Here is a 17,333-nt window from a genome sequence, read left to right as displayed (position 1 = left end):
TGTAGGACCCCTTGTATTGGTAGTCTCCTTACCACTGGGACGCGATTCATGCTGGAACGGCTTTTAACCCATAATGGATGGCCTGAGTTACCCTTGAATCCTTGTGGATGGGTGGTGTAATCTGTCATCTGATGACAATTCTGGAAAGCCTTGTTAAGTAGAAAACAAAATTCTGTGTCTTCAGACCCGCCAAAGTTTGAGGATTCAGGCTGTGTCCCAGAAACGTGTGTCAACTTAATATTTGGGGGCCAGTGTGGAGGTTCTCTAATACATGAAGACTTTCCCAGCAGGGTTACAAATGGAATTATCTCATCCCACTTTTAAGACCTTACACCTGTGCCTTCAGTAACTCAACTGAGATGCTCAGGTTTTAACCCTTTAACTGATGAAAAATTGAAAGAGATTTTGCTTTGGGTTTTATCTGTTGGATTCCATGCCCACCCCCCTCCATTTCTTCTCAGAAACTTCTAAGACAATTGATGTTTCTTGGAAAGCAGAAATTTGAATTTTGTTGGAGAGACATCTCCAAGAAGAAATTTTTTTCCTTTTTCATTATTCATGAGAAGGAAGTGTGGTCATTCCCCCTAGTTTGTGGTTTTGGTCCCTATGGAAAGCAACTAGTGTTCACAGAAAATGTTAACTAAGGGCGTAAGTTAGAAAGCACAGCCAAAATAAGGTGGATCTGAGCCGGCAATGAATACTCCAGTACTTGTGAGCTCTCAGTGAGCAGCAGTGTCATCCATGCTTAAGTACCTACTTTCTGTTACATTTCTGTTCCCAGAGTTTCATTGATGGTGTTGTAGTGGTAAAAACCCAAACTCCAAAATATTACCAACAATGAAAGACTATGCCTTTTCCTACTGAATCTGTCTCCTAAATTCTACTTTTATCTGTCTCTATTAAAGCAGCCTGAAGGGTTAATTTTCCAACCTAGATATGTGAAAAACTTCCTTAACTTTTGGACTACGTTAGCAGGCCTCAGGTAGGTTGAATCACTGTGGACAAAGGATCCTTTCCCTTCATATGCTTCAGTTTATCCCAGTCATTCTCAAAACTTAAAGTGGACATCCTTTTAAAGGAGACTTCTGTACTATAGAGGTGTTCAAACTACAAATAGAAAGTCTGGGAGTATGTTTCCAAAAGAGATATCTTGACATCAAATGAGGCACAATTTGTTCTTTTCTATGTACTCCTCAGAATCCTAAAATAGAATTTTTGAAATGTGAGGTGGAGACTGACATTAAAAATCATATAGTATAACCTTTGGCTTGCTGCTTAAATCCCTGCGTAGCGCTCGAGACTGTACTTCAGTGTCCTCCTGGAGGAGAACTTGCCCCAGAGCAGCAAGCTCACCTGAGGGCAAGGTGATTATTAGGAAGATATTTCTTAAGTTGACTAATATCTGCTTCACTTAACATTGGTCCTTCATCTCTATATTTTGTTTAATGCATTCCTAATGTAGGGAATAGGCTTTCTAGCCCTGGTTTACTGAGCTTCCTGTTTGCTAGTAATTGAACCTTTTTTACATGTAGAATTATTGTCTAGTCCTCATATGGTTGATTTCATGGACCTAAATTGAATACTCTCATTGGTCATGTTTTTCTTTCAAACGTATTCTTAGCAATACAAATTGTATCAATCTAGAGTGACTTTGCTAATATGTAGCTTATAAACTGATGAGTTTTGTTCTTTATAAGTCACAAATAAAAATGTTAAATGGGAATAGCAGAAGTCAAAGGAAAAAAATTAAAGTTTAAGGCAGGATTTAGGGTTCATACCCATACAAGAACAAGCTCTGTCCCCAGTGCAATACAGTAAGAATATTCTTTACTGTTGTTGAGTATATTTCCCTCACTGGTTGATAATAATTATTCTGATCATGCTTTCATATTCTCTTTGCCTTAGAGTTTCAGACACTGTTAATTGAACGATAATTTAAAAAATATTCAAAACATGGAATGTTGGTGAAATTACCTCTGTATAGACTAGAATAGCAGAATGTCATTTAAAAGCTGTAAAATTTCATTAGAATAAGCAAATTAGATGGAGGTGGCAAAACTGTTCATCCCTTTTCACCTATTTTCAGGAAAAGGGTGAAATGACATTTTGAATATACAAGCTTTCATGATATTTTACATTTGTATAGCACTTCAGAGTTAAAATACATTACCATACGTATCTCATTTGTCAGATTTCTGGGTTCAAAAACCTGTTATTAATAGTAATGTGAATTAGACAGTACAAATCAAAAGCTCCTTTTTTTTGCTTCTCTACTATTTGGGATTGAACCCAGGGCCTTGCATATTCTTGACAGGCATTCTACCATTAAAACAGATATACAGCCCCAAAAGCTCCTTCTTAAATATGTTGTATTTTTTATATCTATAAATTTATAAAGTAGGATAGCAGTTCCAACATATAAACATCAATTATATGTGTATATTTCTATAAAAAATCCAAATTTGGTTTAATGCTAAAGCTTGAGAAGGACCCAGGCATGGTGGTGCACCCCTGTGATCCCAGAGACTCTGGAGGCTGAGGCAGGAGGATTACAATTTAACCTCAGCAACTTAGCAAGGCCTGTCTCAAAATAAAAAATAAACAGGCTGTGAATGTAGTTTAGTGGTGAAGTACCCCTGAGTTCAATCCCCAGTACCACCAAAAAAAAAAAAAAGAAGCTTGAGAAAGACAAATCATTTGTGTGAAGTGGTGTGTATACTCCAAGTACTAATAAACTGGAATCACCACTGCCTTTATTAGTTCATAATTGAGAATTATATAGGGCCAATAGTAGATTCTTAGTATATACATTATTCTTTAACAATACGGTGGTTAAACATTAAGTAGGTGATGCTGATCAATACCAGAATTTGATTTTCATTTCAATTGCATCCAACTCTGAGTGCCTCCTATGTACAAAGCATAGCATAAGTGCTGTGGAAATACACAGAAGAATATAATTTCTTCCATGGAGAGCATATAAGGAACACTGTGATGAGTATTACATTAGAGAGATGAAGCCATTGTGTATATTTCAATAGCTTTTCCAGCATAGTAAATCACCCTACAGCATATTGCCTTTAAAATAAGAACCATTTATTAAACTAAAGTTTCTACAGATTCATAATTTAGGATGGATTCAACAGGGCTCACTCATACTTTGAGGTCAGCTGCTAAATTGGTAAAGGACTAGCCAGCTTTTCTCTGCTCATGTGATATCTCATCCATCAGCAACCTACTCAGCATTATTCATATGCTTCTTGGAAGGGTTCTGAGAGATCAAGAGAAGTATGCACACTCTTTGAGGTCTGTACTTGGAACTAGCAAGTCATCATTTCCACCACATTCTCTTGCCTAGAACTAGCCATGAGGTCAACCCAATTCAAGAGTGAGGAAATAATCTCCAACTTATACCCTAGCTGGGACATAAGACTTGTATATAGACAATGCAAATTAAGAGTAAGATTATATTTGTAAGTGCAAAAAGAGGCCATGAAGCAAAGAAACCTTCATTATAAAGACCTTTGTTTAAAATATTTCATGGAAAAGGTAGAGAGTTAAACTGAAGGTAAGTTAGATATTAATAAGAGCAGGAAGTGTAGCAGATTTATGTTTTGTTTAAAAACATGGGTATTGATTTAAGTAGAATCTAGACTGTCTTTCTCTTTAGGTATTAGAATTTCAGTAAACTCCCATTTCCTAATTTCTCATATGTAGTCCTTATTTTCTGGTGTTCAGTTTTCTCATGGACTTCTTTTTTACATCCTATTTATCCCTCTCCTAATTAAATGCTGTTTATTGTGGGTACCCTGAGACATTTCACTTTTCTGTTTTCATATTCATTGTAAATGCAACTTAATTACCCCCAATAATAATTGATTTATTTATTTAAATTATGGTGGTTCACCTTACACGTTTGATAAGCAGGAAAATGTCTGAGAGTATCTTTTCCTTAGTAATATCACATCATCTTTTATTCCTTAGCCCCAGTTATCAACTACTTCCGATATACATAAGTTTTCTAAAGCTGAATGGAAACTAGGTTGTGACATTGCATCAGATCTCCTGAATGGAGCTCGCATGTGGCAACAACTCCTGTACAATAAGCCATCCCAAGTATCTAGGACTTTTTTTAGATGAGTTGTTGATATTCCCTCTTGGCCAGTTATTCCCCAATTTGCAACCTACAGTCTAAAGTAAACACAGTGCATTTCCATTGCAGAGCTTACCTGCTTTAAAAACAACTATAAGACATAAGAGAAATAATTGTAATATTTCTTTTGGGATGTGAACAAATGCTGATGCCATTCCATTACAGGTGTAGACATAAAACTAATAACTTCAGTCAGTCAACACCAGTTAGGGAACCTGTGAATGACCCCAAAAACTAACTAATCAAACTTTCCCCTTCTATTTCCCATCCTAGCTTGATCCCATTTAATATGATTTTGATTGTCATATCAAATTACCTACATATAATGAACATTATGTTGTTCCTAGAGGAACAGTCCCCCTTTACCAGATTGCTGTGACTCATATGGAAAAATTGTAATCTTGCTTAATATCATTTGCATGTTAGCTTTAGTAGAAAAATCATTTATATCAAAAGCTGATTTTGTCTGATACAGCATATGTCAAAATACCATATAATCTGTAGAGTTTCTTTTTTAACATTTCACTTTGACCATTCTAAACTACCCTCTAACTAGGAGACGTCATAACAAGTAGGGGTAGAAGTGGGACAGGCCCACATCTCAAAAGGCCTGAGCTTTTAGTCTTCTTTCTCACAACTATTAAGCTGTTAAGAAGAAGACATCTCCCACGTGTGCTTCTTAATATTGGTCCCCGAACCTGCTGGAATAGAGCTGGGTTTTTAGAAGATGGTCTATGGTCTTCCCAAGTATTTATAGAGCAGTTTCTAAGAAGGAAAATTTTTATGAGAAAGGAATGCTTGGTGATGAAAATAGAGTGTGTTGTTTGAGAACCCTCTACCAGGGAAGTGTATGGTCCACTGATGTTATCAGTAAGATAACTATTCTCCAAGTGCTCATTTAAAATATTCTGTTGACCTGTCAGATTGTGTGTGTTCTTGAATAGTGGCCTATAAACTGGAAGTCATCTGCACCAGAGTCAAAAACAAATAGCTTGATAACTCATGGAAGTGGGTGAGGTCATTACCATGACTGATGTGAATCATGGGGTTGAAAGGAATGAATGGTTAAAAACCATGAAGTACATTATCTTGGTAAAAATTATCTATATGCCAATGTAGTAACATGTAAAGGTGGGGGAGGGCAGATCAGAAATGAAATCCACCTCATTATGTCCAAAAGGAATTTGGTGATTAGAGGAGGACATCATATATTAGACAATCCACATATTCTCTGTGCTGATGTGGAGCCACCCAGAGTTCCTATAGGCCATATTTCATGTCTTGGCATAGGCACAGAAAGCACCTGCATATAGATGTAGGGTTCCCTAGTCCAGAAGCATTTAGTCATTCATTCAACATATGTCTAATGCTGTTGGAGGCAGTGGGCATAGAATAGTGAAGAAAAACATTGTAGAGCTTACATTATTAGATAATTCCTCATGTTTGTAATGTTGGCCTTTTCAACAATCTTTTTTCCCCATAGTCATTCTTTAGGTAGCCCTGGCACTTTATAGGGCTGTCACTTTACAGATTTGGATTTTTTGTATTGATGCTCTATTGTTCCATGGTAGGGATTGTTCCAGTCTTCTGGCAAGATCCCCAGAGCAAGGCCAAGTCTTCTGTATGCTGATACCGAGGCTTTTAGAAAAGGACTTTTAGCTATGGTTGACAGCCTGGCATAAATAATATGGTTAACTTAAAAAGGTGGTTCTTTTTCTTTGGTAGCAGATTTTTCTGGTTGTTTTGATAAGATTAGTTTGCCAGAATTGTTTTGACAGACACTTGTAACCTTCAAGGTAATAACTCCCACATCAAAGGAAGCTCTGACAGGAAATAACTCCTGTTCCTAAGAAGGGGAGAGCTAACATCTTCTGCACCTGGTACTGTGAAAAATATAGATAGAAACATTTTTGAGAGTAGACCTCACTGGGCTACATCTTTGACTTCATATAAGATAAGAATGAATCAGTAAATGCAAAGATAGTGCACAGGTGGGCAGCATTCAGCTCCTGGGATACTACAGCAGCCTGTTTGTTAACCAGGTTTATCTCTTAACCTTACTTGGGACATTAGTAACTGGTGTCATCATTGAAAATTGAAGGAATTGCCAGTAATGTATAATAAATTTGGGAATTTGCTGAATGTCTTGGATTATTGGAGGAAATTCTACTCTAGAACTGCCAAGACTCACCTCATACCAGTTTCTAAACTGGGGAGGAGGTGAATGACTTTAGAAATTCTCCCTCAGGGCCTTTTTGATTTAACACAGATTCCACTTTTCAAAGACCAGGATCTCATGAAATAATGTACAAACACAGCATAATTCTTTGGTACAGAAAAATCATGTAAGATTTTGCTTAAGTTCCTGGAAAGACCCAGACATTTAATGGGCCAAATGGCATCCCAGCATATTTGGAAGGTTCTTTCCTGTTCACTGACTCTCACTATGGAAGAAATCATTTTAGCCCCTCAGAGATCTAATTTTCTAAAGTCCTCATGGAATTGTTTCAGGAGGTTGGGAATCAGTAGAAAGGGAATGACTATTAGGAGCAGATGATAACCATGAGGAGATAATGGGTAGTCTTATTGGAGTTGAACTCCCTTTTAATTTATCTTTTGATAGAGATGGAGTCTTTGAAAGGAAGGTGGAAGGCCTGATGAACTCTACTGTGTATTTTTCCAGGGTCTTTGGTTTTCCTCAGGGGGAAGCACGCCCATTTAGCCCCAATGTAGGCCCCAAACACTTGGTTCTTTGCATAGTTGTACTCGGTAAAGAGGTAGCTTATGGACCTCTCCAAATGGCAGATATGTGAAAACAAGCCGTGGATGAAGGTCCTTCAGTTAAGAGTGGTCACTGACAACTCTTTTGGTAGCAGGAGACAAAACAGCAGGCTTTTGATATATTTTCCCATAAAAAATTCACTGAGTTTGGCTTTCTGACTCATGGGCTCCCAAGTTACCACTATCCATTGTCACTGTCAATCCATATTGTCATAGTCTTGGGTTAAATGGAAAGTCTAACCCAAAGCTTGGTTGTCCAGCACTTTCTATTTCAGCCTGGTGATAGAATCCTACCACTTAGAAGTTCCATTTCAGTAGGTGGTAAAAGGGCCTTTTCTAGAAGCATGAGTCTACTCTGCAACCAGCCTCCTTTTCCCTTTGCTCTAGTAGAAGGATGACTGTAATGTTTAATGTGAGTATGGCGTCAGCATCAAGCTGGATAGCTTCATATCAAGTCTTTCAGTTCAGAGGCCAGGATTCCATTCCCTTTCAACTCTTGAATGAAGAGCAGACAAACCTAACAAAGTAAGCCACCTGGAAGCATCCACCAAAGTCCACAGAGTCATTGGTCCTCACATTCTTTATCATAAGAGACCTGGGTAGCCTATGAGACAGCCTGCTGCCCCGGTAGCACAAAGCACTGCATCCCTCTGCTTCTCCCAGCTATCCAACCCTGAGAAGCTCTGGAGGGTCCCCCCTTAACTCCAGCACCCAACATGAGTATGCATACCCACACACCTGGAACTTCAGTGTGTGTGAGACAGTCACATCTTTAGGAGCAAGGACAGGGGAATCAGCACCATTGAATTTCCCTGGGAGTAGAAGTGGTACCACGGAGTGTTGTGTTAGTGCTGACTGAGTGAAATCTGCTAGGTTCTGAACACTAATCTCATCTCCTTACCTACACTGCCTAATGTCCTACTAGAAGACGTCATGGGCCACAGGAAGGGCAGCAGAGCCAGACCTTGGGAGCTGATTTGTCACTACCGAATCCTACTGATAGCCGCTGGAGGGCAGCAGAGAGTGACAACAAAGGTCCAGATTTAGGGAACTGGGGCATATTTCAGTTTACCAAGAAAGAAGCCCCCTTAGCTGTAAGAGAATTAGCTACCTGGGAGCCACAGTCCCAAGCATAGACCCCTAGGGAACAAGGACTAAAAGGGTATTCAGAACCCTAACATAAAGGTTAAAACACTTCCTTATAGGCAAGTTCAGGAACCAGGAATGGTAGGGATTGAGGTAGGACTGACAGAAAAGAGAACCAAACAACATCAGTGAAGGTGACAGTCCTGAAGTGTCAAGTGCTAAGGGAGCAAGCAAAGATGAAACTGAAATAAAATGAAAGAAAGCACCAGGATAGGAGGCAAGCCAGAGCATGTGAGTTGGGGAAGCAAAGGTACAGCCAGGAGAGACTGGCTCTCTGAGTCAGTGGTACCTAGAAAGGAACCTTTTGCAAGATGTTTATCAGCAAGGAGGGATCTCAAAGGAAGCAGTTTCTCACACAATCAAATGGCCACATGTATGGGATTCCCAGCCTCATATATTCACTCCTTCTTGATTAGCCGAGATCATTTTTTCTTGGTCTGTGACTTTAAGGGTAAAATAACTCATGAGGATGTGTAGAGAGGGAGAGATGATGTGACATTCTAAGATGTGATTAAGGAGTTCTTATTCATGAAATGAAGCCCTTCTGGAGAGCATTTGTGTGAAAGGACAGCTCACTTTCCTGGAATAGTTTCTGATGTTCCCTTTTTGCATTTATACTGTAACACTTGCAAAGAATATCAAGTAGAAGACAGAAACTGGCTCTGGTGACTAGTTATGTAGGCAAGATCTCAAGCAATCCAGAGACTTAGGATTCATATCCTGGAGGTTAGCAGAAAGCATTGTGTAGAATCTCTTCTAAATGCTGACCTCAGTTTTCCAGACCCTTAGGTATAGAGAAAGGAAAGTCTCAATTGGCCTGCTAACTTTTAGTATCTTTTTCACAACTTTGCATGCACGAGCAAAATGGAGTTCCTGTATCTATAAATTCCAGGACCCCATACTGTTTGGCAGGGCAGGCAGTGGTTGAGAGGTTTGAAATTAGGCAAACTTAGTTATTTCTTGACATTTGGCAAATTATTTGAGCTCAGATATAGTTTCCTAGGATATAAATGAGATCTCAAAACTTAAAAGTCTAATAATTTGGGTGTGAACTTTCAGTAAGACAGCATAAATCACATTGCCTTAGTACTTGGTAAACATATGATCATGATGGCGCCCAGCTATTAGACTTTGACAATTGCTGTTTCTATATTTTGGAGAATACCTGGGGGATAGTATTAACTCAGGAGGCCCAAACTGATTTCCTAACTCTGCTGACTCATTACATGACTTGTGTACTTGGACTTTGGCGGCTGACTCAGGATGGGGTTCCTGCTCTTTCCCTGGGAGTAGGAATAGAGAGTGATAACTATTAAAGGTTCTGAGCTCTTCTTAGCATGATTAAAAAGAAAATAAACCTTAAGTTAACGTTCCACGGTTAACCAAATTAGAAGTTATTTTTCCAGTATAAAGTATATTCTCTAGGGAAATATTACTATATATATCAAAATAATTATTTATTTATTTATTTATTTACTTACTTACTTACTTATTATTTATTTATTTTTGCGGTACTGGGATCGAACCCAGGGACTTGTCCTTGCAAGGAAAGCACTCTACCAACTGAGCTAATCTCCCCAACCCTAAAAATAATTTTTAAAGATGGAAAACAAAGCCTAAATAAATATATTGTCTTGATACAGTAGCTGTACTTTTGTGGCCACTTTGTGGTCTTTTTTAATGCTTATTTTTACCATATTATTTTACAGTCAGCCTTTAAATTTAACATATCTTAAACATTTTAGGCTGTTTTAAATTTTTTCAGGTGTAATTATGTACAATGAAATATATGAATTTTAAGTGTTCAGTCTATAAGTTTTGTTAAGTGCACACATATACATAACCACCACCACGAGAACATTTCTGTATTGCCGAGAAGCTCCCTTGTGCTCCTTGGAGTCAGTTACTCTCCTGGGCCTAAGTCAGCCACTGATCTACTCTCCACCACTGCACATTAGTTTGAACTTTTAGAATATTAGGTGAAGTCTAGAGTTTATATTCTTTTGTGTACCCTTTGTATCTGCTTCTTTTTCAGCATATTTTGATGTTTATCCTGAGCTTAATGTTTCAATAGTTCATTTCTTTTAAATTGATTACTTTGTTTTTTAATATGGATGCATCATTCGTTATCCATTCACTGTTCATATTTATGATATTTATTGAATAATACCAGGAGTGCAGTTGTTTGGTCTTGGTAGGTATGTTAACTTTGTTTTTTAAAATGTTAAACTTTTTTTCCAAAGTAGTTGTACTATTTTCCATTCCCACCAGCAGTGGATAAAAGTATTTAAGTTGTTCTGCATCCTCTTTAACTGTTGTGTTGACTTTTTTTGTTTGTTGGTTAATTTATGAAGGCACAATTTATACTTGGTAAAATTCATCATTATAAATATATATCACTATGCATTTTTACAGACTTATACAGCTGTGTAACCACCACTAAATCAAGGTACAGTATATATCTATTGCTCAAAAAGTTCCTTTATACTTTTTTGCAATGGGCCTTCACTCCCTCACTCCCAGCCCCTGCTGTGATCCCTGACACCACAGTTTTGTCTTTTCCAGAATGCCCTGTAAGTGGAATCGTATTTTAATTTTGTCTTCTCTCACTTAGCATAGTGCTTTTGAGATTTATCCATGTTGTTGGTACTCCATTTATTTTTATTATCAAATAGTATCCCTTAGTATAAATTGTCTACTCATTGACCAGTTGATGCATTTGGTTTTGTTCTATCGTTTGTAAATATTATGAATAAATCCACAATAAACGCTTATATACAGGTTTTTAGTTTGTGAACATGTGTTTTCATTTCTCTAGAGTAAATACTTAGGAGTGGAATTATTGAGTCATAGAGTAAATATACTTTAACTTTATAAGACAGTTAAAATACATTTAACTATACACATATTTTACCTTATAAGAAAATTAAAATACATTTACTGTAACTTATAAGAAATCTGTCAGACTGACTTTTGAAGGTTTTTGCTATTTTGCATTCCTACCAGCATTACATGAGAGTCATAGTTGTTGTGTATCCTTGTAAGTATTTGATATTGTATTTTTTAAATGTGTGTCATTCTGATATGTAGGTAGTAGTATCTTGTGTAGGTTTGAATTTGCATTCCCCTAATGACTAGTGATGTTGCAGCCTTCACTTTATTTGGCATTCCTATCTCTTTTGTAATGTGTTTGTTCAAATATTTTGTCCAGTTTTTAAAAAATTCTTATTTTTAAGTTGTGAAAGTACTTTATATAGTCTAGTTAACACTCCATTATTGGATATGTGTTTGGTAATTTTTCCCATTCTCTGGCTTTTCATTTCCTTAACAGTATATTTCAAGAAACTTGCTTTTTTATTTTAACGACATCCAGTTTATAATGAAATCGATTTATTCTTTCATGGTTCATGCTTTGTGTCCTATCTTAAGAAATCTCACCTAACCCAAGGTAACAAAGGATTATTTTTTGAGTTTTCTTCTAGTTTTCTAGAGGTAAGTTTTATAGTTAGATCTATGATGTAACCTTTAAATTTTTTAATATGATGTGAGGTTTAGCCAAGGTTCATATTTTTATGTGGAGTGTTTTAGCATAATTTGTTAAAATGGTTGATGCCATCTCCATTGATGGCCTTGACACTTTTATAAAATGAATTAACATACATGTGATGGTATATTTTTGGATTCTATATTCTGTTCAATTGATCTATACATTTATCCTTTCTCTATCTTTTTGTATTAAGTCTTGAAATCAGGTACTGTGAATTCTCCAACTTTTTCTTCCTGTTCAACATGTTTTGTTTATTCTATGTCCTTTCTATATTTCTTTGATAATCAGTTTGTTGATTTGTTTAAGAAAAGCTTTCTGGAATTGTGATTAAGACTGTGTTGAATTCATAGATGAATTCGGGGAAAATTTACATCCTGACAATATTTAATGTTCTAATTCTTGAACACAATCTTTCTCTCCTCCATTTACTTATGTCTTTGGGTTCTTTCATCAGGGGTTTGTAGCTTTCAGCAAATCTTGCACATATTTTGTTAGCTTTATTCCTGAGTGTCCTACTCATTGTAATAGTATTGTTATTTTAATATCAACATCTAATTGTTCATTGCTGGTATATAGAAATACAATTGGATTTTGCATATTGATCTTGAATCTCAACTTCACTAACCTTGTTTTTAGATCTAGTAATTTTTTTGCACATTCTTTAGCATGTTCTCAGTGGATGGTTATGGCATCTGTGAATAGATTTACTTCTTCCTTTCCAACTAGATGCCTTTTTTTTTTTTTCTTCCTGGCCTTATTTCACTAGTACCTCCAGTACAATGCTAAATAGAAGTGCCAAGAGAAAATATTCTTACCTCATTTCTGATCTTGGAAAGTATTCAGTCTTTCACCATTAAATATGATGATAGTTGCTTTTATACCCTTTGCTAGTTAAGGAAGTTTCTTTTAATTCTTAATTTGCTTAGAGTTTTTATTATGAAGTCAGTTTTATTTACCATCTTAAATTATAAATTGTAGTATATATTTATACCTGAAGTCTTGTTATCTGAATTCCTCCTCAATGTCAATTCCTTTATTCCCACTTTTTTTATCAGTCCATGATAGTTGTACATAATGTGAAGTTCATTGTTACATATTCATATATGCACACAATATAACAATATAATTTCATCAATATCATTCCCCGATATTTTCCTCTTGTCCTCCTCCCCTCTTTTTCCCCCAGTCCCTTTTCTCTTTTCTACTGATTACACTTTCATTTTCATGAGATCCCCCACCTTTCTTTTCCTTTTTCCTCTCTAGCTTCCACATGTGAGAGAAAACATATGACCCTTGGTCTTCTGACTTTGACATTTTGTTTAACATAATGTTCTCAAGTTCCACCCTTTTCCCTGCAAATGACATAATTTCATTTTTCTTTATGGCTGAATAAAACTCCATTCTGTATATATACCACTTTTTCTTCATCCATTCATCTGTTGATGGACACCTAGACTGGTTCCATAGTTAGGCTGTTGTGGATTGTGCTGCTGTAAACATGGGTATGCGTGTATTGCTATAGTAGGGTGATTTTAATTCTTTAGGATAAATACTGAGGAGTCGGGTAGCTGGGTCATATGGTGGTTCCATGCCTAGTCTTTTGATGACCCTCCACACTGATTTCCATAGTGGTTGTACTATTTTACCATCCCATTGATAGTGTAAATGTTCCTTTTTTCTCCACAACCTCCTCTCCAGCATTTATCATTTGCATTTTTTTTTTGACACAATGACATTTAATATTGATTCTGACTCTGGGAATTTCATACATTCAGAAAATATTGCTTGAGCATGTCACTATTTTATTATCAGGCACCATGCTAAATGTTATATCCTTGATGACTACCACTCTGGTTTGAGTGAAATCTCAGGTAGTTTTGCTCTGCATTTCCCTAATTGCTTATGATGTTGAACATTTTTTCATGTATTTGTTGGCTATTTGTATTTCTTCTTTTGAGAAGTATCTGCTTAATTCATTTGCCTATTTATTAATTGGGTTATTTGTTTCTTTTATATAAATTCTTATGAAAGAATTATAAACATGTTTATGACTTTTAAGTATATTGCTGGTTTCCAAAAAAGAGTTACACCAACTTAAAATATTTCTAGAATTACATACTAGTTTTACACGTACTAGTTTTATATCAGCCCCACCAGCCCAGGGCCTTATGATTTTGTTTTTACATTAAATCAGAATGTATAAGCAGGTACCCTTATTTTTTGTCTGAGTTGTTTTTTTTTTTTTTTTTTTTTTTTTTTGCCACACATAAAAAAAATATTGAGTGGCCCATGACCATCAGGAAAGGGTTAAATTTACCAGTGTCCATATTTTCAGTTCTTAATGCCCTGTCCTGTGATGGAGGATGTTTTACAATCGTGTTTGATGTAACTCTGATTTAACCTTAACTTATTGTAAGCAAATAATAAAGACAAAATTAACACTTCTGAAAGTTAACTACTGGTAAAAGGCAGGATATGATTAGGTGAGAAATAAGCAGAAAATATTGCATGTGTTTGGAGAGGGGAGATATTGCTGTGCCATTAAGAATGATGAGTCTTTCCTTTTCACTGTGGGTCATGGGAGCTGGCTTTGTTTCTTAGTTTATTTTTATTGTTTAGTTTTTAAAAACATGCTCTATGACCAAAATGTTTGAAAAGCACTATTCATAGTGACTCTGCAAACTGGTCAGCTGGGAAATTTAATTCCATGCTGATGATAAAAAAATGCTCAAACCACTACCTGGCTCTAGTGTTACTACAGAAAAGAGAAAAATACTAACAAGCAAAGTTAGGTCTACCCTCTCTCTTTTTTTTTTTTTTTTTGCACTACATTGGAAAAATTAAAAAGTATGCTCTACAGACCTAATTTAAAGATTGACATGTACATGTAAGCCAAATATCATTCATAGAGAGAAGGCTTCCTATTTCCCAGAACTCTGGCTTTGGGCCTGATCAGGGCAAGCATCAGGTTCCCTGCAGCAAGGTGACTGTCTCATAAGCTACCTTATAATAAAGCTATTTACGTTTATGCTGTATAACTGCAGAGGCTACTTTATACAGTCTGTAGTATTTAGTGCCTTGCTATCAGAAGAGGAGAGGAAGTGGTTTTCAGAAGTTTCCAGTACACCAAGATTCTATCAAAAAGAACTACCTCCAACAATAGTTAATTGGCAACATGATTGACTATATGTTATGAGGTAGTGTGGTTATCTAGTTATAGTAACATAAGTTACTATAACTAGAATGTACAGTGTACTCATTCCTTTTGGTGTTTATTCTGTTTCTCATTTCTCAATTCAAAGGTGTGTGTGTGTGTGTGTGTGTGTGTGTGTGTGTGTGCGTAGCGTACATGCTTCTCCATGTTCTAAATCCAAGTGCAGTTAGAGTTGCATTTGATGCTGTTTAATTTTTCCTTCACTTGTAATCTTTGAGAGAGGTAATTAAAAAGGAGAAAGTGGTTTTCCATGTGTTTCTTGGAGATTCCAGCTTCCTCCATCTGCCTTTCAATCGGAACCTCTTCTTTCACTTCCTGCCTGGATGAAATGTAGTGAAAGAAGACAGATAATTTAATTGATGGGGAATAACAATAGGTAGTAGGGATGGGAAAGGGACCTGGGAGTATATATGTTCATGGTTCTTTCTGTGAAATATGAAACTCTATTTTCTTTTTAATTCTCCTTAATCTGTCTTATGCTACTACCACTGGAAATCTTTTATTTCATTTCTTCCATTCTGCCACCTACTGTTTTTAAAAAACACTATTATGGTCATTTCATTTGCCTTTTCAAAAATTTAGCCTGAGAGCTGTCTGTTTGCTGGGTAGGGAGAAATACCTAGCAAAGCAGGTCTGTCCCCAGCTTGTCTTTCTGCTCTCCTTATCATCCTTCCCCATTTAAACTCTACCCATACTACCCTTAATATCTCTAATCCCCAAACTGGGTAAGTTTTAGCTTCCCTCTGCCTATCACAAAGTACTCTCTCTTGGTAGAGAGACAAACCCCTTCCCTTCCTTCATGGCTTGGCTCAAATGTCATCTCCTTTATAAATCTTTCTCAACTTCCTCACACAGATTTAATTGTTCCCCCTTTGGGTCCCTGCATTCTGTGTATGTCCCTTCATTACAAATGCTTTTTTACAATTACCTGTTTAATCATCTGCCCTCACCATGAGCTTCTGAGTTCACCAAGGGCAGGAACCCTGTTTCATTCATCCTCAAATTTCCCCTCCTTCACTGGGTAACTTCGTTTGTATTACACATTATTTTTCATAATTGCTTGCTAATGTGTTGACTTAATATTGTTTGGTGACATTTCAGAAGTAAATGGAATTAGATGAAATTTCTGATTAATATTTGTATTTAAATGCTCATAAATACATAGATTGAAAATGTGGGAAAAAATTAAAAATAGAATCAATCATCTTTCTCTCATTCCATGCTGTTAATTCTGACTTTACTTTAATCATGTTAAATGGAGGGCAGAGTCCACAGATAATGGGAAGGCAGGACCAAATATGCAGAAAAGGAACTCAGGAGGAATTTCTGTCCTCAGAGCCATGAGGGAGAGCTACCAAAGCACCAGGCAGATAGATGGCTCATCCCTTTCAGACAGCTAGAGCCTCACCTGATAGATCACTGCTGCTTCCACAGGAGGCGTCTTTTCAGTTAAAACACTTGATCATGTTCTCTCAAGCCCATAGTTTAAGTGTCAGGTAGTATCTTCTTATTCCTTTTCTCCAAAGGGGAACATTTTCCTCAGTGCAAATATACCTTTGGAGTTCATGCAGAATTTCATCCTGGTTGTAACTCTCTGAGTAAAGTGGCCCACTAAACTGAGCTCCAGTATTTAGGTCAGAATGTCAGTCTAAACTCTGCAACCAATTTGAGAAGTTTAACTAGAAATGACTTTTAAAGTAGTTTACAAATAATTCCTGCTGAAGCAGTGAAGAGATTTGAGTGATTGTGTTGAAAATGTAACATAACCTTCTTCTCTGTGCCATAAGTATACTTGTCTTTGTCATGTATGATAATAAAACACTTGAAGTGTGTTATTTCTATTATATCCTAAAATATTCTGAAAATCCTGGTTTCCCCTACTTCCCCCATAAAAACTTGTTCTCCTCATCTCAATTAATGGCAATTCTTTTTTTCTAGGAATAGAAAACTTGGAGTCATCCTTGACTTCTGTTTTCTCTCCCATCTTCCATCTCTCCCTTCAAAATGTTTTCATGGGGCTGGGGAGATAGCTCAGTCGGTAGAGTGCTTGCCTTGCAAGCACAAGGCCCTGGGTTTGATCCCCAGCACCGCAAAAAAAAAAAAAAAAAAAAAAGTTTTCAGAAAATTCACTTTGAATTTTCATCTCTCTTGTCCTGGTTTAAGTTATCATTTCTTTTCATATTTTGCAATAGCTTTTTAACTGTTCTTCATGATTCTACCTCTGCCCCTCTATGGGCTGTTCTCAGTATAGCAACGGAGTCAGATCATGTCATTCCTCTGCCAGAAATACCACAGGGACTTCCTGTTTTATTTTAAGTAAAAGCCAGAGTCCTTTTAATGGTCCACATGATCCTATAGACTCTACACACACACACACACACACACACACACACACCACACACACCCTTGAGCTTTCTAACCTCATCTCTGCTGCTTTTCTCCTCTGTCCCTCTGATAGCCTTCCTATTGTTTCTCAGACATGCTAGGGACAC

General features: G+C 36.7%; 1 protein-coding gene across 5 annotated transcripts in view; it reads left to right on the top strand.

Moving 5' to 3' along the window:
* The window catches only part of EXOC6B (exocyst complex component 6B), a 603,818-nt gene that overhangs the window by 437,628 nt on the left and 148,857 nt on the right, over window positions 1-17,333 (top strand). Inside the window, exon 21 of one of the 5 annotated variants that reach the window (XM_079111443.1) lies at window positions 5,725-7,062. The exons of the other annotated variants lie outside the window; for them this stretch is intronic. Within the exon in view, the coding sequence (XP_078967569.1) occupies window positions 5,725-5,835 (111 nt within the window). The 3' untranslated portion in view covers window positions 5,836-7,062. Of the gene's footprint in view, window positions 1-5,724; window positions 7,063-17,333 lie in introns of those variants that run through there. 5 annotated transcript variants of the gene reach the window in all.

Source organism: Sciurus vulgaris (assembly GCF_902686455.1).
Source record: "Sciurus vulgaris genome assembly, chromosome: 14".
Classification (NCBI taxonomy): Eukaryota; Metazoa; Chordata; class Mammalia; order Rodentia; family Sciuridae; genus Sciurus; species Sciurus vulgaris.
The sequence above is the reverse complement of the archived record's forward strand: the minus strand, read 5'-3'. Positions and strand labels throughout refer to the sequence as shown.